A 24512-nucleotide genomic window follows, 5' to 3' on the forward strand; every position below is an offset into this window, starting at 1 on the left:
CTGTAAGGCATGATGTGATATAAACGTAAACCTTATGTCAACAAAACTCTGTCACTCGACTCGCGTCCCGTCAAACTTTCCAGAAACATGACGTAGCTTATGACACATGACGTTGGTTAGTGTAGGTTTTTATGAATGTTTATGTAGGTTTATGAAAGCTGTCTTGTGGAAAGGGTTTACGTAGGTGTGATCTAGCCTCATGAGCACTCTGATTACCCACTTCCTATAGGATCCTGTAAATAAACACACACTGCAGTACACACGTGCAGGAGATTTATTTTTAAAGAGCAGGGGTTTATTACAGGGAGGAACGTAGAGCTGTTCTACGTGAGCCTTCGCTGCAGTGGCGTTAGCAGTCTGCTAATGCAGTCTTCCTCTCCTATTCAAGCTTCCTTCCAAGCGTGTCTTCAGCTGGCTGTCTCTCAGGGAGGTGAATGGTTCTTCACAGGCAGCTGGGGTTGGTGTTAGCGTGCAGCGGGGTGCTCTGGTCCGGAGGGTGGAGCGGGAGGGCGGTGTCGGTATTCGGGGAGGTGGTGCAGGATCCATCCCGCCGGGAGAAGGAGAGCCATCGCGAACACGGACATTATGAAGAACGTTTGCTGTGGAAACACACGGACAGTGAAAACGAAAACCCGCACATGATTACACTTTCATTCAGGTTTTGTTATCATACACTACTTATCATCGTAATAATGTGGAGTTTACTGATCACGTGATGATCGTGATCGTGGAGCTGTGTTTGTGTGTGAGTGAAAACGAGGAAATATGTTTATTAGGCGAGTTGAAAACAAAATGATTAAAAACCTCAGCAGCATTTCGTCAACCTTTATCATTTTTATAAAGGAGTATTTCATTAAAGTGAACTGTTGTTTTGTAAAGAATAAAGCGCCCCACGTTGTGCTGCTGTAGGAAAATAATCAACAGTGGCGTGACGTGACGTGACATGATGTGGCGTGGCATGGCGTGGTGTGACGTGACGTGACGTGACATGACGTGGCGTGGTGTGACGTGACATGACGTGGCATGGCGTGGTGTGACATGGCATGGCGTGGCGTGACGTGGCATGGCGTGGTGTGACGTGGCATGGCGTGGAGTGACATGACGTGGTGTGACATGACGTGGCGTGGCATGGCATGGCGTGGTGTGACGTGACGTGACGTGACATGACGTGGCGTGGTGTGACGTGACGTGACGTGGCATGGCGTGGTGTGACATGGCATGGCGTGGCGTGACGTGGCATGGCATGGAGTGACGTGACGTGGTGTGGTGTGACATGACGTGGCGTGGCGTGACGTGACGTGCGTGGTGTGACGTGACATGGCGTGGCGTGACGTGACGTGGCATGACGTGGCGTGGCGTGGCGTGACGTGGCGTGACGTGACGTGGCGTGATGAAGTGGAGTTACTGTGACTTTTGAATATTTTCGACAACAGCACATCATCCCAGTGTTTTCTTCCTCTTATACCGCAGCCAACGTTTTTCCAACAACGATACTTTTTCATGCCCTAAACACCCCGTCGTACTTTTTATCCATTTACAGTTACAGTACATTTAATGTTGCTGAACATCCAAGTCAGTTCCTGTTCTCACTTCCATTACAGCAGCTACGAACAGCCTCACTTCATTCCGTTCTCTCTGGACGTTAATAAGACAAACCTCCGACTGTTACGCCGCTCTGACACTGGAGACTCCTTCCATAAAAGTCCAACAGACCTCACCTCAGACGTGCTTTTTTTTAACCCGTTCGTTTAGAGCGTCCGCCCCACGGATGCGCCGTTACTATAGAAACGATGGCGCATTAGGACGCGCGCATTAATACAAAGCTGTGATCCGGAGCTGCGCTACTGTCAGAGCTGCTGTTCTAGAAATCTAATCAACACCTTCTGTCCAATCACGGTCCAGGTATATACCCTACACTGTAATCATGTAAATGGTTTACAGAGCACTTACTCGGCATGTGAGTTTGTCAGGGTGAGGAATGTAAATATGAGCACATCGACAGCTCCTTCACGTTTAAAGGGTTCAAGAATAAAAAAGGAAGCATTTCCTGTTATATCTGTACAGCGTATTTTAACAGCGGACTCTGCCGCTACGCAGCTTTACGGGAGTTGATTATTCTCCTGTTATTTGAGTGACGCGAGTACGTTACACGCTTGCCAGTGGGATTTGAGTTCTCAGAGTACTTAAAGACTGATTAGTGAATGTTTCTCCCAATCCCCTGGCCCTCAATCACAATTTTTCCTTCTCGGTTTGATCCAAGTGCACTTGAGTTAACTAATCACAGGCCTGGGGATTAGTCCAAGGTCAGGCAATGCAACAAGCAGGTGCATTTGATGTAAACTGAACGTGTGATTCGTGCACCGTTTAGTGTGTGTTCTTTGTTTTGTTTTGCTAATTTAATGTTTTTTTTGTTAGAGGTCGTTTTCAATTTATTCTGCTCCACATATAACTATACTGAAAGGCAGGTTATACGAATAAGTGAAAACGGAGGAACCGCAGAAATTGACCATACCGTACCCCCCAGGCAAAAGGGTCATGTTTTAATGTTTCATTACACTTATAGCACTTCCTGGCAGTTAAATAAGAAACAAAAATAAGCAAACCACTAAACCTTTTTTATTCCGGTAGAGTGATCCACATCCACATCAGATTAAATTTAACCACAAAAACTGAATAACTTCTGGAAAACAAGTCAGAATATGGAAATTAAGCAGCGGATTATTTAATTTTCCATTTAAAAGATTCTAATTTCATGGGATTATTTGAATCACACGTAGGACACAGGCATATTTTTACGTACTGTAGTTTACTGGTGAAATGTCACTTAAAGTCAAACCTACGTGAGATATTGAGAAATTGTCCACATGGGGTTTTATTTCACATGAGAAACGTGTGAAACGATGCGGATGCTCATCCTACTCGCCCGCCATTTTGGGAAAACATTCAATAGGATGGATTTAATGTCAGCAAACAGGAAAATTCAACCAAATGGTGCCTATATTCACACGAATCATTCTGTTATCTACAGGAACGGGTTAGGAAATACAGCAAGCTTGTTTTTTAAAACCTAAAAGCTTAAAAATATTACACAATCCAGTGGCTGACATTGGAGATGGAATAAACGTATAACAAATCGAGTATTTATATGAATAATTCATGAGGGTTTTTTTTTTTTACATAGTATGGAAGTGTGAAAGTTTTGGATAAATGATCATTAGAAGCAAAAGCACTATTTTATTATCGTTGTGTTTGGATTTAATGGAATTTTCTAGTTACTTTGAGAGCAAAACGAAATTTAGGTTCGATTTTGACCACCTGCACTCGTTTAAACACTCACCCCGGGTCCGATCTTGGTCTTGGGTGGCTTGCTGTAGATGCTGCCGCTGCGATTCTGCAGGACGACCCTGGACCGGCTGAGGTTCCTGAGCTGCATGGTTCTGCTGGTTCTGCTCAGAGCCACCAACATGTTGAGAGCAGAAAGAGAGTGAGAGAGAGAGCGAAAAGGAGCAGGGGGGGGGGGGGGGTGAGAGAGATAAAGAAAACAATGAGAGAGAGAGAGAGAGAGAGAGAGAGAGAGAGAGAGTTGCTGTGTGCAACCCCTGGATCTCTCCTCTCCAGTGCTGATGATTAACCAAGGTTGTCCTGTTAAATTGAACAGAATGTGACCCAAACCCGGCCCACTCTGAGGGCGGAGTCTGTCTCCACTCACAGAAACTTCTCCACTTCTTACAGACTGACGGATTTAAACTCGGCTGCGTGCCACAGGGTCAGGATTCGATTCGATTAAATCACAGACTGCATGGTCATCTTTCCAAAAAGATATATGAGGTGTGCATGAACTTCAGCTAACCTTACATGGAACAAAATGAGCAAATCTCCTTCACTGGCGATGATGTAATAGTTTCACAGCGGATCCCTTCTTCTGGCTGATACTTAACTCCAGAATTATTAGCACCCTTCAAAATAATGTGTAAAAAAGATAATGTATCAAGCTTCCACCCAAAGTACAGGAGACATTACCGTCCTTTTAACATAATTCTCATTCGAAAACATTTACTTTGTGTTATACTTTGGAGAGAAAACACAAAAGTGCCCTCTAGAGTGCCCCTAAAGTAGATAAAACAATAAAGTGCCCTCTAGAGTGCCACTAAAGTAGATAAAACAATAAAGTGCCCTCTAGAGTGCCCCTAAAGTAGATAAAACACAATAAAGTGCCCTCTAGGGTGCGACTTCATGTAAAAAAAAAAAAAAAAAATGATAAAGTGCCTTCTAGAGTCCCCCATGGTAGATAAAACACAAATAAGTGTCCTCTAAGGTGCAGCTATGGTAGGTAATATGTCATAAAGTTCGCTTCAGAGTGCCAATATGGTTTACAATTCATGATAAAGTGCCCTCTAGGATGCCACTATGGTAGATAAAACATGATAAAGTGCACTCTAAAGTGCCCCATGGTAGATAAAACATGATAAAATGCCCTCTAGGGTGCCACTGTGATAAATAAAACATAATAAAGTGCCCTCTAAGGTGCCACTATGGTAAATATAACATAATAAAGTGCTCTCTAGGGTGTCACTATGGTAGATAAATTGTGATTAAATGCCCTCTATAGTGCCCTCATGGTAAATAAAACATGATAAAATGCCCTCTAGGGTGTCACTATGGTAAATAAAATGTGATTAAAAGCCCTCTATAGTGCTTCTATGGTAGATAAAACATGATAAAGTGCCCTCTAGGGTGCTTCTACAGTGGAAAAAGATAATAAAATGCCCACTATCGTGCCCTCCCAATGGAGAAAACATGATGAAGCGCCCTCTAGGGTTCCACTATGGTAGAAAAAATGTGATAAAGTGCCCTCTAGGGTGCCCTCACAATGGAGAAAAGTGATGAAGTACCTCCTTGGGTGTCAATATTTCTGGAGCTGAGTGTAAGTGTCTTTGTGGGCTGAGCAGCTGCTGCGTGACAGGTTTCAGGACGCTGTGTGACACTGAACAGAGAAACACCTGTGCGTGTGTTCAGGAACATCAGGATACACAATGCTGTCCTAATGATCTGATTAATGGCCCAGATTAAAGGACCGGGGAAAAAACATGGTGGAGAGACAGCTGTACTTTCTCTCAGCTATACATGTGTGTGTGTGTGTGTGTGTGTGTGTGTGTGTGTGTGTTAGTTAATTCATTACTGAGAACATTAGACAAACAGATCTGTGCTCGATAGTGCCAGAAAGCCCAAAACTCTCACCTGCTGATAATCTCCTGATCTCCTAAGGGTGTGTGTGTGTGTGTGTGTGTGTGCGTGTGTGTGTGTGTGTGTGTGTAACGGCTTATGTAAGTGTCATTAACAACATCGGTCCTTTCACTGAATGGTATTTCCATACGAAAATAAAATAATTCTGAGTGTTTAACTTTTCACGCTGCATGAATACTGCAGAAGTCGCATTAAAAAAACAAACATGTTAAATGTATTAACATAGCATCTAGGCGATGCACAGTGACTTCCATACTGTATATATTCACCTCCTGTTGAAATGTTTCACATTTTAGTGTTAAAGCCTGAAACTAGAAAAGATTTAGGTGGGATTAGTCAGAGCGGTAACCAAGAGGCCAAGGGTAACGCTGTAACACCGCCACCACCATGCTTCACTCTGAATACTTACGCAAGGTTTGGAATACATTTATGGATGAAATAAAATGTTTATAAAATAATTTCAAATATTCCGTATTTGTAGTTTAAGGTCAAAGCTTTCTGAAGCTCATATTTTGTACTGTCATTGTCTTTAATATACACTATGACAGTATGGCATGGTTGTAGTTAAATGTTTACGTAATGACAGTGTGGGAATGAATTATTCATTAATCTGGGATTCATGTATGCAAAGTTTCTCTACATTACTGCGTTTATTCCATAAACTTCAGCATTAATGCATAATAATGTTATCTAGACATTGTTTACCATGGACATAAAAAAACAACATTTTGTTCCAAATGTATACAATCTATATAGAGGAATGATAATAAAAATCACTTAACGTGACTTGTTTATTGACATTTGTTTAAATGCTAATGTTAATATACCATCTTTTATATATATATATATATATATATATATATATATATATATATATATATATATATATATATATATATATATTTTAAATAAATGAGACCAAATAAATTAGCATAAGTTGCATTTTACTAAATTTTGGCACTCACAGAGCCTTGCATATAAATTTAATCAATTAACCATCTAGAATATGTTAATTAAGGCATTATTACATGCTACATGTGTTCATGAATAAAGTTTAATTCATAGTTAGTAAATTGTTTACAAGTTAGCATTTTATTGAACAAATAACAAGACCTTACTAAACTCCTAACGTGGGGAAAACCCTCCAACGTCTGCAGAGCCATGATTAAAACCCTTAAATTCACTGACATTAACTGATGAACTAATTGGTTCCCGAAACTTTAGAGTCGACTCCCTTTTCAATTCCGATTCCTAGAATCGATTCCACACTACGCGTTTTCTTGATCACTGAAACACAAGACAGTGATGTAATCCTCATAATATAAACCAGCTCTTTTTCATGTGCACATTACTGTCACTGGCAGCACGAATAACACACGATCTGTCACGCCATGAGAATAGTATAAAGTACTTCCAGGCTTATGCCACTGCTTTCGAATCCGAGTCAAATCAAACTAAATGTCTAACCTTTACCTGAACAGTGAAAAGATGTATCATCTACTAATGTTATATATCTGTCTCCTATATCTCTTCCACCAGATTCTATGTTACACACATTTACACACTAGTTACATGTATATGCTGTACGTTTAAATAGAGAGTTGACTCGTTTCCGATTCGTGAATCGACTCCCAGATCTAGTCATAACAGCTTCAATGTGTGTTACTCTTCATCACCACATGTGGGGGCCCGAGCACCACACACACACACACACACACACACACACACACACACACACACACACACACACACACACACACACAAAGTTATTTAGAAAGTTTACAATCGAATGAATCCATTAAAAGTCTAAAATAAACAATCGCCTCAATAAAAACCTCATGTATTGTAATGCTTGTGGTTAATTTTGTCTCGGTTGATTTTTAGGCAGCATACACCCATTGTGATTTATTGATGTTGAATTTTGACTCATTTGTTCCAGCATACAGCGACCGCAGCGTGCGCGCGCTCCAGCGCTCTGAGTCTGTCAGCTGCGCGCGACACACTCATGGAGATAGAGAGAGGGGGGTGCTAGGCTAACGGTGTAGCTCATGTAGCTGTAAACAGTTACACTCCGCTTTACCAGCCGAATTTAATGAAACACCTTCCCCAGGATGGAGGCGAGAAGATTAAATAAACACACCGCAAAGTCATGAGGATGTTTACAAACGCGAACATTTCCAAAAAAAAAAACACAAACAAGTTTTGCGGCAGGACTAAGCACTTTAGTTAGCTAGCTCACGCGCTAGTTTAGAGTGTTGGAGCTAGTGACGACGTATCGTCTAAGCTAAGCTATCTTACTGCATGGAAAGTAGCTCCGTGTTCACCTTTAGCACCTAGCATGGATTAATTACCTCGTTATCCACGAGTAAAATATTAAAGAAGGAGTTTAACAGTCAGGGTTGTTGTTTTTTCCCCTGTTTCTGGGTCGGAAACTTGACTGAGGTGAGTAACTTAATGCTGCGCTCGTGTGTCGTGCTAAGCTAGTTATTTCCATCTGATCTTTTCACTGTGTTTTGTTTTGTTTTGTTACACGGTGTTTATGACGTGCTAGCTAGCTAACATGGTTAACTGTTAAAGGTTTATTCACTGCTAGCTGTGCTGGGTAACTTCCCCGGTTAGCTAGCGGAGTGTTAGTTTAGCGAGTACAGCAGTATAAACAGTAACACCTCGCTGATTTCGGATTAGCCGCAGATTTGTGGTTAACTTTCAGACCTCGAGATGGTTAGTACTCGGGTTAAACGGGTACTAACCCAGGACGGGTACTAACCCAGGACTTGTACTAGCGCAGGACGGGTACTAACCCAGGACTTGTACTAACGCAGGACGGGTACTAACCCAGGACTTGTACTAACGCAGGACCCGTACTAACCCAGGACGGGTATTAACCCAGGACTTGTACTAACGCAGGACGGGTACTAACCCAGGACTTGTACTAACGCAGGACCCGTACTAACCCAGGACTTGTACTAACACAGGACGGGTACTAACCCAGGACTTGTACTAACGCAGGACCCGTACTAACCCAGGACTTGTACTAACGCAGGACGGGTACTAACGCAGGACGGGTACTAACCCAGGACCCGTACTAACGCAGGACCCGTACTAACGCAGGACGGGTACTAACGCAGGACGGGTACTAACGCAGGACTTGTACTAGCGCAGGACGGGTACTAACCCAGGACTTGTGCTAGTGCAGGACAGGTACTAACGCAGGACTTGTACTAACCTAGGACGGGTACTTACCCAGGACGGGTACTAACCCAGGACGGGTACTAACGCAGGACTTGTACTAGCACAGGACGGGTACTAACCCAGGACTTGTACTAGTGCAGAACACTGTGATTTGTGGTGTGTTGTGTATGTAGGTAGCAAAGGGTCATTTAAAAATAATAATTTTTTTTTTTTTTGCATTAATGGTGTATTTTATTGTAGTAATAATCCTGAGACCACTCACACATACATGGAGCATTAATCCAGATTAATTTAGTCCTAAATTCGGTGTGACAGTGTCGTGTGTGTGTGTGCTGTTAGTAAATAAAACGTTTGTGTATATTTAGAGATGAATGTGTGTGGAGAGATATGTTAAGTGTGGTGGTAGGTGTGATGGTGTGGTGGTAAGTCTGATGGTGTGGTGGTATGTATGAGGGTAGGTATGGTGGTGTGATGGTAGGTTTAGTGTTGTGAGGGTAAGTGTGATGGTAGGTGTGATGGTGTGGTGGTAAGTCTGATGGTGTGGTGGTATGTATGAGGGTAGGTATGGTGGTGTGATGGTAGGTGTGAGGGTAGATGTAGTGGTGTGAAGGTAGGTGTAGTAGTGTGAGGGTAAGTGTGATGGTAAGTGTGAAGGTAGGTGTAGTAGTGTGAGGGTAGGTATGATGGTGTGGTGGTAGGTGTGGTGGTAGGTATAGTGGTGTGAAGGTAGGTGTAGTAGTGTGAGGGTAAGTGTGATGGTAAGTGTGAAGGTAGGTGTAGTAGTGTGAGGGTAGGTGTGATGGTAAGTGTGAAGGTAGGTGTAGTAGTGTGAGGGTAGGTGTGGTGGTAGGTATGATGGTGTGGTGGTAGGTGTGAGGGTAGGTATGATGGTATGGTGGTAGGTGTGAGGGTAGGTGTGGTGGTAGGTGTGAGGGTAGGTGTAGTGGTGTGATGGTAAGTGTGAAGGTAGGTGTAGTAGTGTGAGGGTAGGTGTGGTGGTAGGTGTGAAGGTAGGTGTAGTAGTGTGAGGGTAGGTGTGGTGGTAGGTATGATGGTGTGGTGGTAGGTGTGAGGGTAGGTATGATGGTATGGTGGTAGGTGTGAGGGTAGGTGTGGTGGTAGGTGTGAGGGTAGGTGTAGTGGTGTGATGGTAAGTGTGAAGGTAGGTGTAGTAGTGTGAGGGTAGGTGTGGTGGTAGGTGTGATGGTGTGGTGGTAGGTGTGAGGGTAGGTATGATGGTGTGGTGGTAGGTGTAGTGGTGTGAGGGTAAGTGTGAAGGTAGGTGTAGTGGTGTGAGGTTAGGTGTGATGGTAGGTGTAGGGGTGTGAAGGTAGGTGTGATGGTAGGTGAGAAGTAAGGAATAATCCCCTGTGTGTGGTGCTGTTACAGGAAACTGATCACCCCCACAGTGGAGGTGGAGAGAGTCTCAGCATGTCCTGATGTGTTTTATTCCTCTTACACCACTGCAGTCCATCATTACAGTTCTTTATTAATTAAAGACCGACACCTCATACTTTTATCCGTTTATAGTTACATCCTCACTTTGTTATAGCAGCGATAAACACTTTCTCTTTTCCTGTCTCTCTCCTCTCTTTTCCTCTCTCTCTCTTTCTTTTTTCCTCTCTCCTCTCTTTTCCTGTTTTTTCCTCTCTTCTCTCTTTTCCTCTCTCTTTTTTCCTCTTTTTTCCTCTCTTTTTTCCTCTCTCTTTTTTCCTCTCTCTTTTTTCCTCTCTCTTTTTTCCTCTCTTTTTTCCTCTCTTTTTTCCTCTCTTTTTCCTCTCTCTTTTCCTCTCTCTTTTCCTCTCTCTTTTTTCCTCTCTCTTTTTTCCTCTCTCTTTTTTCCTCTCTTCTCTCTTTTCCTCTTTCTTTTATCCTCTCTCCTCCCTTTTCTTTTTTCATCTCTCCTCTCTTCTCTTTTTCCTCTCTCTCTCCTCTTTTGTCCTCTCTCTCCTCTTTTTCCTCTCTTCTTTTTTCCTCTCTCCTTTTTTCCTCTCTCCTCTCTCTCTCCTCTTTTTTCCTCTCTCTCCTCTCTCTTCTCTTTTTTCCTCTCTCTCTCCTCTCTCTTCTCTTTTTTCTTCCCCTCTCTCTCTCTCTCTCTCTCCCCCCCGACCTCTGTCCTTATGTCCTTAAGTCCAAAAAGTGCTGACACTGGAGACTCCTTCCATGAATGTTAAATATAACCTCCTAACTTGAAGAAAACCTCAGCGATTCACAGAGCATCTGCCGTACATGTCCCTGTGAACGATCTGTTGCTATAGAAACGCTAACGTATTAGGACGAGCGCATTAATATAAACCTGCACCGCTGTCAGAGCCGCTGTTGTAGCAAACCTCACATCTGACCGATCAGATCAGAGAGTTCGAGTAAACTTCACCAACTTCACTGGAGACTGTTTGTAGCTGAGAACAGGGACTAATTTAAATGTAACTGGAAATGGGTAAAAATTCTAAAGTGTTGTTTTATATATAAATATATTTACTCCAGTAGAGTGCTCTCAGAGTGGGAGGGGTTTTCTCTCTCTCTCCTGTCAATCACAGCGACCCAAGCCAATCGTGAGTGTCTGTGAGCTCGTGTATGAGGAAGAGGGCGGTTCGCTAGTTTCATGTGTCTCAGAGGAATCACGTGATCGCCTTCACCCTCCCTGATAGTATCTGTTCTGTGATAGGGAGAGAGCTGGGTAGTGGGTGGAGCCTGGTGACCAGACTATATTGCGGATGACGACGTAATTACAGTTAAACGAACTCTCTAAGTTGCGATTATAATCTCACCCACCCTGAGTGCGACCCATCCTGAAGTGTCTTATTCCTCTTATACCACAGTACTTTATCCTTACTGTTTACCGTGTCATGCTTTTTATCCATTTATAGCTACATTTAACTCGTTCCTGTTCTCGCTCACGTTATAGCAGCTGTAAACAGCTGTTTATCACCTCTGAAAGAAGAGGAAAAGAACGCAGCGTAAACTCCTCTGACTTTAAAGGTAGTTACGGGTTTACCTCCCTCACTGGACACTCCTCCTTCCAGAAAACTTCATCACATTGTGGTGATGTTTATGGGGCATGGTGATGAGTGTATAGGCCGTGGTGATGAGTGTATAGGCCGTGGTGATGAGTGTATGGGCCGTGGTGATGAGTGTATGGGCCGTGGTGACGAGTGTATGGGCCGTGGTGACGAGTGTATGGGCCGTGGTGACGAGTGTATGGGCCGTGGTGACGAGTGTATGGGCCGTGGTGATGTTTATTGGGCATGGTGATGAGTGTATAGGCCGTGGTGACGAGTGTATGGGCCATGGTGACGAGTGTATAGGCCATGGTGACGAGTGTATGGGCCGTGGTGATGAGTGTATGGGCCGTGGTGATGTTTATTGGGCATGGTGATGAGTGTATAGGCCGTGGTGACGAGTGTATAGGCCGTGGTGATGTTTATGGGGCATGGTGACAAGTGTATAGGCCGTGGTGATGTTTATTGGGCATGGTGACGAGTGTATAGGCCGTGGCGATGAGTGTATGTTCCGTGGTGATGTTTATGGGGCATGGTGACGAGCGTATAGGCCGTGGTGATGAGTGTATGGGCCGTGGTGATGTTTATGGGGCATGGTGACGAGCGTATAGGCCGTGGTGATGAGTGTATGGGCCGTGGTGATGTTTATGGGGCATGGTGACGAGTGCATAGGCCGTGGTGACGAGTGCATAGGCCGTGGTGATGTTTATGGGGCGTGGTGACGAGTGTATGCTCCGTGGTGACGAGTGTATGGGTATGTATATGGGTGATGAGTGTTTGGGATGTATCCGGGTCAGGGTCGCACCCCCCCCAGTTAAATGGAGAAAATCTTTCGTTTGTTGATCCAAACAATGCTCGAGTTCCTTTGTGTCTGTGATCGATTGTGTTTAGATATATTTAGATAAAGTGCTGAAACAAAAAGGCTCCGTCTCATCTTCGCGGATAGAACAGACCCACCCTTTCTGTTTTTATAAAGAACTGCAGAGAAAATCCGCATCGTGTCTGAAAAGCAGGGCTTGTTTTATCTGCTTAATTTGCACCAATTTTAGTTTAATCGTGTTTAAGGGCTAAATGAAACCTCGCAGACGCCCACTCCTAACTTTATTCTTGCAAAACAACAAGAAAAAGCATATAAGATTCATCTTTGCTGCTCCACAACATCGCATGGAGCTCTCCGAGTATGTGTTGCTGAAGAAGGCATTTAGTTCATTAGTTTAAAATAATTAGATGGCTCATAACGACTCGTACTGTATGTGACTCAGCACTTAACAGCAATTAGATATTTATGTAGACTCTAGATATTTCTACGTTTTTTCTCTTGTGTTTTTGAAGGTTTGTTTCATTTCCTGCCCGACACTCTCCTGACCTCGATCTGCCGTCACGAGAGACAGAAAAGTGACTGCGAAGGGAAAATGAGACGTGTTTTTTCATTTTACTCCTCACCACAACTCACCCCGCTCCCCCTCCATCCAAACCCTTGATTTTCTTGGCAGTGACGACTTTGTGACCCTGAAACGTACCGTCTTATACACACCGTTTCACTCCACACACTGCAACGCCTGCTCTTTTCCACCTGGATATTACACGACATCTTCACTTCACTTCTTCTCTTATAAGGTTGTTCAATGGCACCGGGGGGCGGGGGGGAGGCGGCGAGACAAACATTAAATCAGAAATACGGTGGAAATGAAGGATTGAAATAAAATTAAACGTCGGTATGATTTGCGTGTTTTCCTCCTCTTACATGGTCAGGAGGTGGTGGGGGTATTTTGTGTCCGCGCGTCACTTTGAGATTCTCGTAAGTGGAGAATCTCCATGACGATTGGTTGAATGTTTGTAGGATATTTATATGGAATTAACATTGCCGATTAGAGACTGATTAAATCAAGGTCACTGCAAGGTCAAATTCCATACGCTTCCTTCCTGTTTGATGTGTGTTTTATGATGGTTAACGACAAGAGGCACCACGGCGGGGACATCGGGTTCTACTTGCGTGTTCGCACTTTAACCGAGGTACGTGTTTGAATTCGAAATCAGCGTATATGTACAGTAAAGTGCAGATTTGTTTGTTTTTAGTAAACAAAAGTCGCCCTCTTCCGCCTACATGACCTCACAGACTCTCATGATTGGCTTAGTGTCGCTGTGATCCATAGCGAGAGAGAGAGAGAGGTTCACAGTCGTACGTGTTGAGCACGGTCTCATAGTGCTGGGCGATAAATCAATATAATATCGTGAGCAGGATTACGTGATACACTCGTCCGAGATATCGTTGGTATGGTGACGTGTTTTATAAGTTGTTTTTTTTTGTTGTTGTTTATTTTACTACAGTTCTGCAGACATTTTTCTAGCTAACACAGTATACTGTGATGCGCATCGTGAATCGTAATCTGTCCAAACGTCAAGTGTCGTGACATGATCTTTTCGTCACTTCTCCCAGCTCTACAGTCTCCTATCTGATTTAAAAAATGGGACGACTTCTCATCTAACGGTGCTTGTGGTGTTATTAAAGTAATATTTATGTAATATAAATTCTTCCTCACGATCTGGATGACTTCTAACTTGTTCATCGTGCCACATCGTCTCACTGTAAAGGGGGGCAAGAGGAAAATCAAACTTTTTCTTGGTTGCTTAGCAATCCTGAGAGTTACTTAATGATCTTCTTTTTTTTCTTTTTTTTTTTTTTAATCACATTTTCCCTCTGAGAAACCTGCCACGTTTTACATCATTAAAATAAACGCAGCACTCCTGCGTACACGTCGACCCTGTTGTCCCGCTCGACGTTTACGGTCTAACGGTCCGGGCGACGGATCCGATGCTCCTTTGAGGGGGGAAAAAAGTGGCACGAGTAATATCGTACGTTGTGTTACTCCAGCATGTATTCTTTCTGTCTTCGTATCGAACGGTGCAGAAAAAGAGCTGCGTATTAATTATATTCTGGACCTCCTTTCTCCATCCTGACTTCCTGCTTTTGTTCTTGTGCTCTTACACCAGTCATGAAGTTCACGCTAAAAACTTTTCTGGGTTTTTTTTTTCCCCTCCTTTGCTATGTTCATGCATCTTAACCAAGCCTTAATAACATTAAATTCGGATTTACTGGTGCGTGTGTAATACGCGTAAGGAATAAAACGCTGTGTGTGGTGCTGGTATAGGAAAATAATCAACAACAGGGTGGTGTGATGAAAGAAGATATATATATATATATATATATATATATATATATATACATATATATATATATATATATATATATATATATATATATACACGTATATATTTATTTAATATAAATATTTTACAGTTCTCTCTGACCCCGTTTTTAATAAAAACCCTCATCCATCTGAACGAACCATATTAATTACTGGCGCTCTCATCCTCATCACAGACACGGGCTCATGTTGTGTTTATTAGCCCGGGACCGTCAGCGTGATGTACGTATAGACTGCTGTATTGCTTGGTGTATTGGGACTGTAGGGCGAAATAAAAACGAAACTAACGGGATTTGTTTTAAAAACGGCATAAGCAAGCCCCGTGTTCCGCTGTTCAGAACACTATGATTACTATCTATTGTTTAGAGAAAAAAAAGAAAACAAGGCCAGACACTCGAGAAAACATCCTGCTGTTTTTGCTGCTCTGATCTTTCAGATGTAATCAGATGGTTCATGGGAGCACGTTTGCCGAATCTGGTGTTTTGAGGACGGGGTTGTGTCAAGGTCGGAGAAGGTTCTGATGAAATGTCAGACGAAATGTCAGACACAGCGGGGGAAAGCCTAGGACACTCCAGCTGGACGTCTGCCGGCTCTGACGTTTTTTTGGGGGGAGTTATATTCGCAAAATTCCTTTTGATTATGTAATACAGAGGTGAAGTCCTCAGTTTATTAACAAGCACAATGGAGGTCCAGTTAATGAGGCTAAAAACCGCCAACGAACGTAATTTAACTCGAAACTTATGACGAAGTGGAATACCCAGTGCGTGAAAAACACGAGTACTTGACTACGTCCGATCCTCCTGATATAAACGCAGAAAGACTTTGGGTGACATTCTGTCATTTATTTAACATCCATGGAAGGAGTCTCCAGTGTCGGACGTAAAGCTGTAACGTGATCCTGAAAAGTGAAGCCTTATGTGTGTGTGTGTTTGTTTTTTATATCCCCCTCTGGCTCTGATGCCCTGTACTCGAGTGGAGAGTAGAGCTGACCGGATCATACAACCTCACACTCATTAGTCTCTCTCTCTCACACACACACACACACCGCATCCTCATTCTTCTCTGGATAACGGCGTAACACAGAGCTCTTTATGCCTGGTACTTCAGTTCAGTGCACATCACTTTGTGCTCAGTGGTCTGGTAAAGTGTTTTCCCCCAAACACTTTTAACTTTCACTCCCATTCACGCTCTCGCTTTTCCTCATAGCAGCAAGATCCTGAATAACGACGTGAACCCGAATGCAGGAGCGCAGAAACATGATGCGTTTATTTATTTCAGTCGTGATAACGGTGTGATCAGAGTTTTAATTCAGTCCAGTGTTATTTAAATATTCTTTTAATGACGGGCATTTACAGAAAGCAGCAGTAGTCAAAGCTACTGCTGTTGCCCCAGTTGTTGAAGAGGTACGGGTTACCCCGGAAGTTGAGGAAGCCCCGGTTGCTCCAATTGTTGAAGAGGTACGAGTTACCCCGGCAGTAGAGGAAGCCCCAGTCGTTCTGGTTGTTGAAGAGGTACCAGTTAGCCCAGCAGTTGAGGAAGCCCTGGTTGCTCCAGTTGTTGAAGAGGTACCTGTTACCCCGGTAGTAGTGGAAGCCCCAGTTGCTCCAATTGCTCGAGAGGTACCAGTTACCCCGGCAGTAAAGGAAGATGCTATTGCCCCAGTAGTTGAAGAGGTACCAGTTACCCCAACAGTAGGGGAAGCCCATGTTGCTCAAATTGCTGAAGAGGTACCAGTTACCCCAGCAGTAAAGGAAGATGCTGTAGTAGTTGAGGAGGTACAATTTACCCAAACAGTAGAGGAAGTTTTTTTTGCCGTAGTAGTTGAAGTGGTACCATTTACCCCAGCAGTAGGTGAAGCCCCAGTTGCTCCAGTAGTTGAAGTGGTACCATTTACCCCAGCAGTAGGTGAAGCCCCAGTTGCTCCAGTAGTTGAAGTGGTACCATTTACCCCAGCAGTAGGTGAAGCCCCGGTTGCTCCAGTAGTTGAAGTGGTACCATTTACCCCAGCAGTAGGTGAAGCCCCAGTTGCTCCAGTAGTTGAAGTGGTACCATTTACCCCAGCAGTAGGTGAAGCCCCAGTTGCTCCAGTAGTTGAAGTGGTACCATTTACCCCAGCAGTAGGTGAAGCCCCAGTTGCTCCAGTAGTTGAAGTGGTACCATTTACCCCAGCAGTAGGTGAAGCCCCAGTTGCTCCAGTAGTTGAAGTGGTACCATTTACCCCAGCAGTAGGTGAAGCCCCGGTTGCTCCAGTAGTTGAAGTGGTACCATTTACCCCAGCAGTAGGTGAAGCCCCGGTTGCTCCAGTAGTTGAAGTGGTACCATTTACCCCAGCAGTAGGTGAAGCCCCAGTTGCTCCAGTAGTTGAAGTGGTACCATTTACCCCAGCAGTAGGTGAAGCCCCAGTTGCTCCAGTAGTTGAAGTGGTACCATTTACCCCAGCAGTAGGTGAAGCCCCAGTTGCTCCAGTAGTTGAAGTGGTACCATTTACCCCAGCAGTAGGTGAAGCCCCGGTTGCTCCAGTAGTTGAAGTGGTACCATTTACCCCAGCAGTAGGTGAAGCCTCTGTTGCCCCAGGTGAGGGCATTTTCAGCCGTGTTTTGGTTATTTGTTGTGTTCTAGTTTGTTTTCTTATCTTTTATGCCCTTTAATTTTTGGAAGCTCCTCTGTGACAAAAAAAAAATAAAAGCAAAGTTCACCGGGAACATTTTTTAAAAACTGTGTGCTTCAGGTAGGATAACATAAGGTGAGCTGTCGGTTGAGGAAGCAGTGTGATGATAGTAGACTGTTTGTGTTTTATATCCAGGGAAAGCCCCTGTGATCAGACATGGAGAAAATCACCTGAATTTACTGCCCCTGCCGTTTCATAGAACTGAACGCGAGGTGTTCTTTCAGCGGAGGTCTGTTACTGACCTTTCTCTAACAGATGTCTGCTGGAGTGGGTTTTATTCTCCATGTTTGCTCGTGTCAGCTGATCATGACCTCCAGATGATGTCTCAATGTCGGTCCTGGAATCTGCTCAGAGGGAAAGAGCAGTAATATATATTCTGAACAGCCACCCGGACCTTGATTATTTTCCTATAACCGGACGTCTAAAAGCGTTTTATTCCTCCTACACCGGTGCAATTTTACCAACCGTGACTATTTAATAATAATTAAAGAACCATGTTGTGCTTTTTTTATCCGTTTCTAGTTACAGTAAACATTGTGGAACGTCCACTTATGTTACAGCACCTATATACATACACCTGTCATGACCGATGCGTTATGGGCCTATCGTACGATATGTGGACGTGACCTCGAACGTTATTACCAACCTCGATATCGCCAACGTTTTAGCCGTTCGCGCTGCTTCCGTCCTCTCGTCCGCTCTAGGGCTGTCGGATTAAAATTCCAACTTCGAATATTCGTCGGATTTAAGATAAAATCGCACATTCGAATATAAAAACGGCGTGTGTTCGTATTTAAGACGTGTGTATCGCGAGCACTAGCAGCGGTTTTAATTAAAACCCTTGAAAACAACAGGTCTGATATTAACGGTGCAGTAACGGTGTTTTTAGAAGAAGGTAAATGTAGAAGGAATAGCTGTAGTGTTTCAGATAATCCAGTCGTAGTCAGTAATGCGGGGGATCGAGGAGGCGTTTAATCTGCGTGAGCTGAAGCGGAGCGGTGACGGAACGGCGGTGAACTGAAGCGCTTTACTAGCGGGTTAATGAATTAACTCGCCCGAACGCTTCCTATACACACACGAGATTAATCAGATATTTACACACAGCATAAACACAATATTACAACTTGCCAACGCACTTAACGACGCCAAGTTGAACTAACGTTGAAGTACGGCACTAGCTAGGGTAGAACGGGTAAGCCGCGTCGTGAATACGCCGTTTCCATAACAACGCACTGTGAAGAACTAAAGCGTAAAGAACGCACGATATCGTATTGCACCGTCTGAATATTCTTAATAATTAAACGTTCGTTGCTCTTTGAAAGGGCACACTTGCATTATTGTATAATACACTATCATGTCATCATTGTGTCCGTGGCTTAAAGCGACAATAATATCGTTTATCGCAATTACTTCTGGGACGATATATCGTCCGACACAAGTATCGCCAGGCCTACAGTATATACCAACGTTTCCTCACCACGTCTCTCTTTAATTCGTTAATAAGTTGTTAATGCTTTACTTGTTTAGAAACAGAACTGCGTGACCCAGGAATAAATTGCCTCAATGTGTCTCGGGGAGTGAATCTTTGAGTCGATTCGTTTTCAGTTTGATCCGGTTAATATTACTAGGTCATATGTGTTCTATTGTATCGTACGTGTCTGGAAAACGTCTTCAAGCGTCATGAGCGATTTTCTTTAACCATATGATTTGCAGTGCAGTTTTATTAATAGGTTTCCTTTGTCCTACATATTTATTCGAGAGCACCTGGGTTTAAGGGCGGGGTGGAGAGACTAATCGGTGTTTGCTTGTGTTTGGTCTGTACTCTCCGTATTAATCACATTTCAGTATAACCTGCTTACAGGAATGTGCAGTGCTGTGTGCGCCATGCTGACGTTGGCCAGCATCGCTGTGTGGAAAATGTTTGTGTTTCATAATCATCATCTCTCCCTTCAGTTTTAGCCGGAGTTCAGCTGGCGTTAGTAAGACGATGATTTATTTACCCGTCGTTTCTGGCACGACGAAGTGTTGCTCAACGCTCAGGCACATCGTTCCAAATGTTTGCTTTTAGCCTTTTTTTTTATTGCCCGCGGTCTACAAGTGGTCGGTCGGCGGTTTGCTCGCAGGAATTAAGGGAATATTAACGAAGTTTAACTCGGCTCGACGCGGCTCTTGCAGATGCCACGGTGTACCGTTGGACGCCTTCCGACATTCAGAAAAGGATTTCTTTTCACCATCGTACCTTACGTTAGAAACACAGCAGCGGGATTAATACCACCTGAGATCTGAGAACGGCGTAGTCATCTGAGGGATCGAGATACGAGGTACTCATCCCTCATCTACAGGACGACGTTGTTTTTACGTGAAGGCGTAGAAAGCACCTTTAATAGTTTTTAGAGGAACGTTTTTAAACGATCAGTGGCCCAATTACGTATTGTAAATAATTTTCTATGTCCTAAAGTACAAAAGATGTCGCCTTGATGGTACGACCCCAGGAAAAGACGAGGAGAAGAGAAGTACAGGTTTGTACTCTGAAAGAATAGTTTAGCGTGTGAGAACGTTTCAACAGGACAACGCAGGAAACGTGCGCATTTGGTGTTTATTTGGTATATACGTGGCTGCTTCGCGTTCATATACGTTTGCACGTTTCCAGCAAAACACGGGAGCAGGAGCTGGTCATTAAAAGATGTTGTTGGAAGTTTACATCAGCAGCGTAGCTCATTTTAGACCGGAAACATTCTCTCCGTTCACGCCATTCGACTTTGGTAGACGTCAGGAAGTAATGAACGTTCACACGGGATTCTACACAGAAAGCGTTATTCTGCGAATCGTGCAGTAGCGAGTACGGCATTGAGGGACAGTCCGTGAGAATCCGAGAGGAAATGGAGTTCGAATCTGGTCACGCGCAGCAGATCCGTGAATCTGGTATATCGCTCATCCGTTAGTGTGTAAGAACGCGAGGGGGTCAAATGTAAACACATTTTTTCTTTTTAACAGAAATCAGGAAGCCGGAAATTACCAGATGGCTTGGCTCGAGGATTTCTGCGGGATGGGGGGGGGACAAATTTCCAATATTCATATTCGATGACGAATTAATTCTAATTGTTAATCGAGAGTTGTAGATTTTTTTCGATGCGCTCCTTGGCAACAAATCCTACCACAGAACCAACCCATCGTGACGATTTCAGCGCTCTTTTAAGATTACTCATCACACCGTGCAAACGATTACTGCGTCCTGCGTATGTCGTCGATCCGGAAATCGGCTTGTGGAGAAAACGGGCTCGTTTGACCACGCCCGTTCTTCAAAGTGAGCTGGAGGTAATGAGGTTGTTAGCATGTTTCTTCATCGGCGCTGCCGTATCTGTAGCCGTCCCGTGTGTGTTTAAATTTATTAAAACATCATTCCTGTTTGGATGGGTTCTTCCTCACTCGAGTACAATACGTCGTGATGGGTTTATATATATTATTATTTATTTATTTATTTATTTTAAATCACACCCTGTATATCTGTGTATTGCTGTTTCATATGTTTTTCTTTTTCTCCTCGGCGTTTCTGTCGTCATGAACGCAGCGGTACTTTATTCCGGCGTGTGATCCGCTAGTCAGGTTCAGCTGCTATACTGCAACAGCCACGTTCCTATTTCCACCTGGATTTTTTTTTTAATCCTAAATCCGTTCCCCTCGTGAGTATCCTCTCCCGCCACGCTGACATGCAGCAGTTTGTTCGTCGTGCTTTCATTCAGCAGTCAGGATCAAAGTCGGCTTTATTCTCGCCGTGGCTTTGATGTCGAGAACATTCCAGACACCGCACGCGGGGGGGAACGGTCACAACACGGACGTACACGTGTGCAGGACTCGCCGCTGTTGTGACTGGGTCTGAAACCGGAGCCTGAGAGTCTTTGTGCCGCCTCGGCAGGAGGCCCGGGACCACAAAAGAGGATGGGTAACCCGAGCGCGCCGGGCCTTCTGCGGCTTGTGAGAAACAATGCGGCTCTGTTTTTGGGGAGGGGGCGGGGGGGTTAGGCGCTGAGGCATCGCCGAAATTTCAACTCGCGCTGCATGTGAACTTGTTCATGCTTCCGTTTATTTATTTATTTATTTATTTATTTGTTGTGGCGTAAAACGCTGCAGTACGAGTTTCAGACCTGACGTCCTTTACGTATTTCCGTCCGTACAAAAACACTTGATTTTGCTGCAACTTTTTTTAAAAACTTGCGAGTTTTTGAGCTTTTATTTCGTCGTCGTTTTTGCGGTAAATGACTCGAGTTAGCGTAATTGCGATAGCACGAAATGGTTCTGCGCGCTTTTTTTCGCAGTGATTGTTGTTGGTAAACGAGACCTTTTAGCCGTATTCGCGTTCGACGCACGTGCGTCCAGGAGCGCTTTGGCTGACTGTGCGTCGGGACGATGTCTCGCGACGCGTCTCGGCCCAGACCTGCTGAAAATCTGCAGTTATTGTGGAAAATTGCACGCTTCTCTGAATGTTGCGAAACCGCGTAATCTTGCAGGGACGGAGGTTCTAACATCGGAGTAGGTCACTATGAGTTATCACTCAAAAACACACGAGTCTTCCTTTTCTCAGAGAGAGACATACAATAACACCGTCGACGTACGAATCTAGAATGATTGACAGTTGTGTTTTTGAACTCTCCGATATTATTGCTGCCTTCGCGTGCTCTTCGGACGTCCGTGTGTACGAGCCCGGGGGCTGCGATTGCGATGTGGTGTGTGTGTGTGTGTGTGTGTGTGTTCAGATGGTTTTGGTTAGAAAAAACAGACACCGTGAGAACTTTTGTGTGTGTGTGTGTGTGTGTGTGTGTGTTGTCATGGTGGCGTTTCAGTGCACTCACCTTGTAATCGCGGTGTAACTGACCCCGCCTCTTCCTCCACATCTTGCATGTCTGGAGCCTGGCGGTTACCGTAAAACCCCGCGTATACCCCACCGCACTCCAGTTTCTGCCTCAGACATGTGATTGATCTCCACAGGACTCCTCATTACCCGTCTGGATGTGTGTTGAGAAACCTGTGGGTTCTTATTTTACTTTCTCTCCTCTGGATATCACAAGTGGGACAGGTTTAAAGGATGGAGCAGTAGCTCTTCACACGGGGCTTCTGTGGAACAGCCAGCGCTGAGAAATGTCTTTCTTGGCACCGAGGTGACGGCTTACGGTTCGTTGCCAGTTCAAGGAATAGAAAATCGGGTATTTCTGGGAAGGAGTAGAGTACATTATGCTGTTGATGATGATTTTCAGGTTAGATCTCTCTCTCTGTCTCTCTCTCTCTAAATGGATCGTTGATGAAGTGAAGTTTCCTGTAATGAGACTGCTTTTTTAAACTTTAAAGAGAGAAAAAGAGAGGCTGGTGGGGGATTTTTATGAGGGATAGTTTATTACGTAACTAGGAGCTAACTTGTCATTTAATGTAACTTTAAACCGATAAAAATTGGAATTGTGTGGTGTAAGAGGAATAAACACATGCTGTTTTAGGAAAATAATTCTATTATCATAACTATTGATGTGTGTGATGAGACGTTTCTCTTCCTGCCGCTGTGAAATGATGGGACTAAAGGTGGAGCGTTTCTACTGGAATTTCATCTCTCTCTTTCTCAATTCAATTCAAACGAGCTTTATTGGCATGACAAAGTGTACAGTGTATTGCCAAAGCACTGATATGGGAAAAGAAAAATCTCTCTCTCGTTCTCATTCTGTCTCTCTCTCTCTCTCTCTCTCTCTCTCTCTCTCAGACACACACACACACACACAGAGGAATGGCTGGCGGAGCTCCGGTGTCTCCTCGTCTCCTCAGGCCTGAGCGAGTGAAGCTGTGAGCCGGGCGGTGCATTGTCACCGGAGAGGAATGATTTAGCAGGGTGGCACCAGCTGTGCACGTCAAAAAGAGGAGGAAGAGGAAGAAGATGGGGGTTAATGCCTCCAGCTATCCTCACTCGTGCTCCCCCCGATTCGGGGGACATTCACCCACCCAGCAGACCTACATAGGTAATCCCCCCCACTTCTGTTTTTTACATGCTAAAGTCATTCTGCATGGGGTATTTTACAGTACCACTCAATCTGATGATTTGTATTGATTCATAAGGTAATGATTCAGTGTTTGACGATACCACTGAATCTGTTACAATTTGCTTTGATTCATAAGGTAATATTCAGTGTTTGACGATACCACTGAATCTTTTACGATTTGATTTGATTCATAAGGTAGTAATTCAGTTTTCGACGATACCACTGAATCTGTTACGATTTGATTTGATTCATAAGGTAATGATTCAGTTTTTGATGATACCACTGAATCCGATTCAATTTGATTCATAAGGTAATGATTCAGTGTTTGACGATACCACTGAATCTGTTAGGATTCGATTTGATTCATAAGGTAATGATTCAGTTTTTGACGATACCACTGAACCTGTTACGATTCGATTTGATTCATAAGGTAACGATTCATTGTTTGACGATACCACTGAATCTGTTACGATTCGATTTGATTCATAAGGTAACGATTCATTGTTTGACGATACCACAGATTCTGTTACGGTTCGCTTTGATTCATAAGGTAATGATTCAGTGTTTGACGATACCACTGAATCTGTTACGATTCGATTTGATTCATAAGGTAATGATTCAGTGTTTGACGATACCACTGAATCTGTTCTGATTCGATTTGATTCATAAGGTAATGATTCAGTTTTTGACGATACCACTGAATCTGTTACGATTCGATTTGATTCATAAAGTAATGATTATAAATCAAGATTAAATCTCTAAATAAAGTTTTTTGATGGTGAATTGTAAGCAGGGAAAAATCAATATCCCACAAGCCGAGTTTGAGAAGACGTTGAACAGAAGCTCCCAGAACACCGTTTTAATGCGGTATTAATCACGCTTTAAAAGGTTTAATCCCATTAGTTTAATAAGTTCAGTGTGTGGCGATGATGAAGTAGCGGTTGTCCCAGAGGGCAGCGCTGCGTAAATGAGCTGCTCAGGAGTGCTGAGGTTCACCATATAGCCAGAACTGCAGCTGTACATCATGTCACTGCAGCCAGGACACACTTTATCATGTTCACACTCCGACAGGAAAGAAAGTCAGGTCCTCCTGTCCCTTGTTGCTGTGCAACACTGAAGTCACTCGGGTCTCCTGGGGTTCAGTCAGGCAGGAGTTCCTGCTCACTGAGCATCAGTATTGGACCCAGTA

The 24512-nt window shown here is 43.9% G+C and overlaps 2 protein-coding genes across 4 annotated transcripts in view; one reads left to right on the forward strand and one right to left on the reverse strand.

Annotated features, from left to right (window-relative positions):
* Positions 1 to 256: 256 nt before the first annotated feature.
* On the reverse strand, positions 257 to 3615 carry si:dkey-85n7.8 (COX8 domain-containing protein). The gene is made up of 2 exons (XM_053614940.1): positions 3338 to 3615; positions 257 to 599 (listed from the first exon to the last, which is right to left on the reverse strand). The coding sequence occupies exons 1-2, from the start codon at positions 3464 to 3466 to the stop codon at positions 465 to 467; spliced, it is 264 nt and encodes an 87-aa protein (XP_053470915.1). The 5' UTR covers positions 3467 to 3615; the 3' UTR covers positions 257 to 464.
* A 3626-nt stretch (positions 3616 to 7241) lies between these two features.
* btbd7 (BTB (POZ) domain containing 7) overlaps positions 7242 to 24512 on the forward strand; it is a 33959-nt gene continuing 16688 nt past the window's right edge. The window contains exons 1-2 of one of the 3 annotated variants that reach the window (XM_053614933.1): positions 7242 to 7686; positions 23050 to 23302. In XM_053614933.1, the coding sequence (XP_053470908.1) occupies positions 23221 to 23302 (82 nt within the window). In that variant the 5' untranslated portion in view covers positions 7242 to 7686; positions 23050 to 23220. Of the gene's footprint in view, positions 7687 to 17716; positions 19631 to 21358; positions 22559 to 23049; positions 23303 to 24512 lie in introns of those variants that run through there. The other 2 variants (XM_053614934.1, XM_053614935.1) reach the window with 2 other exon arrangements.

The sequence above is a fragment of the Ictalurus furcatus genome, chromosome 25 (genome assembly GCF_023375685.1).
Source record: "Ictalurus furcatus strain D&B chromosome 25, Billie_1.0, whole genome shotgun sequence".
Classification (NCBI taxonomy): Eukaryota; Metazoa; Chordata; class Actinopteri; order Siluriformes; family Ictaluridae; genus Ictalurus; species Ictalurus furcatus.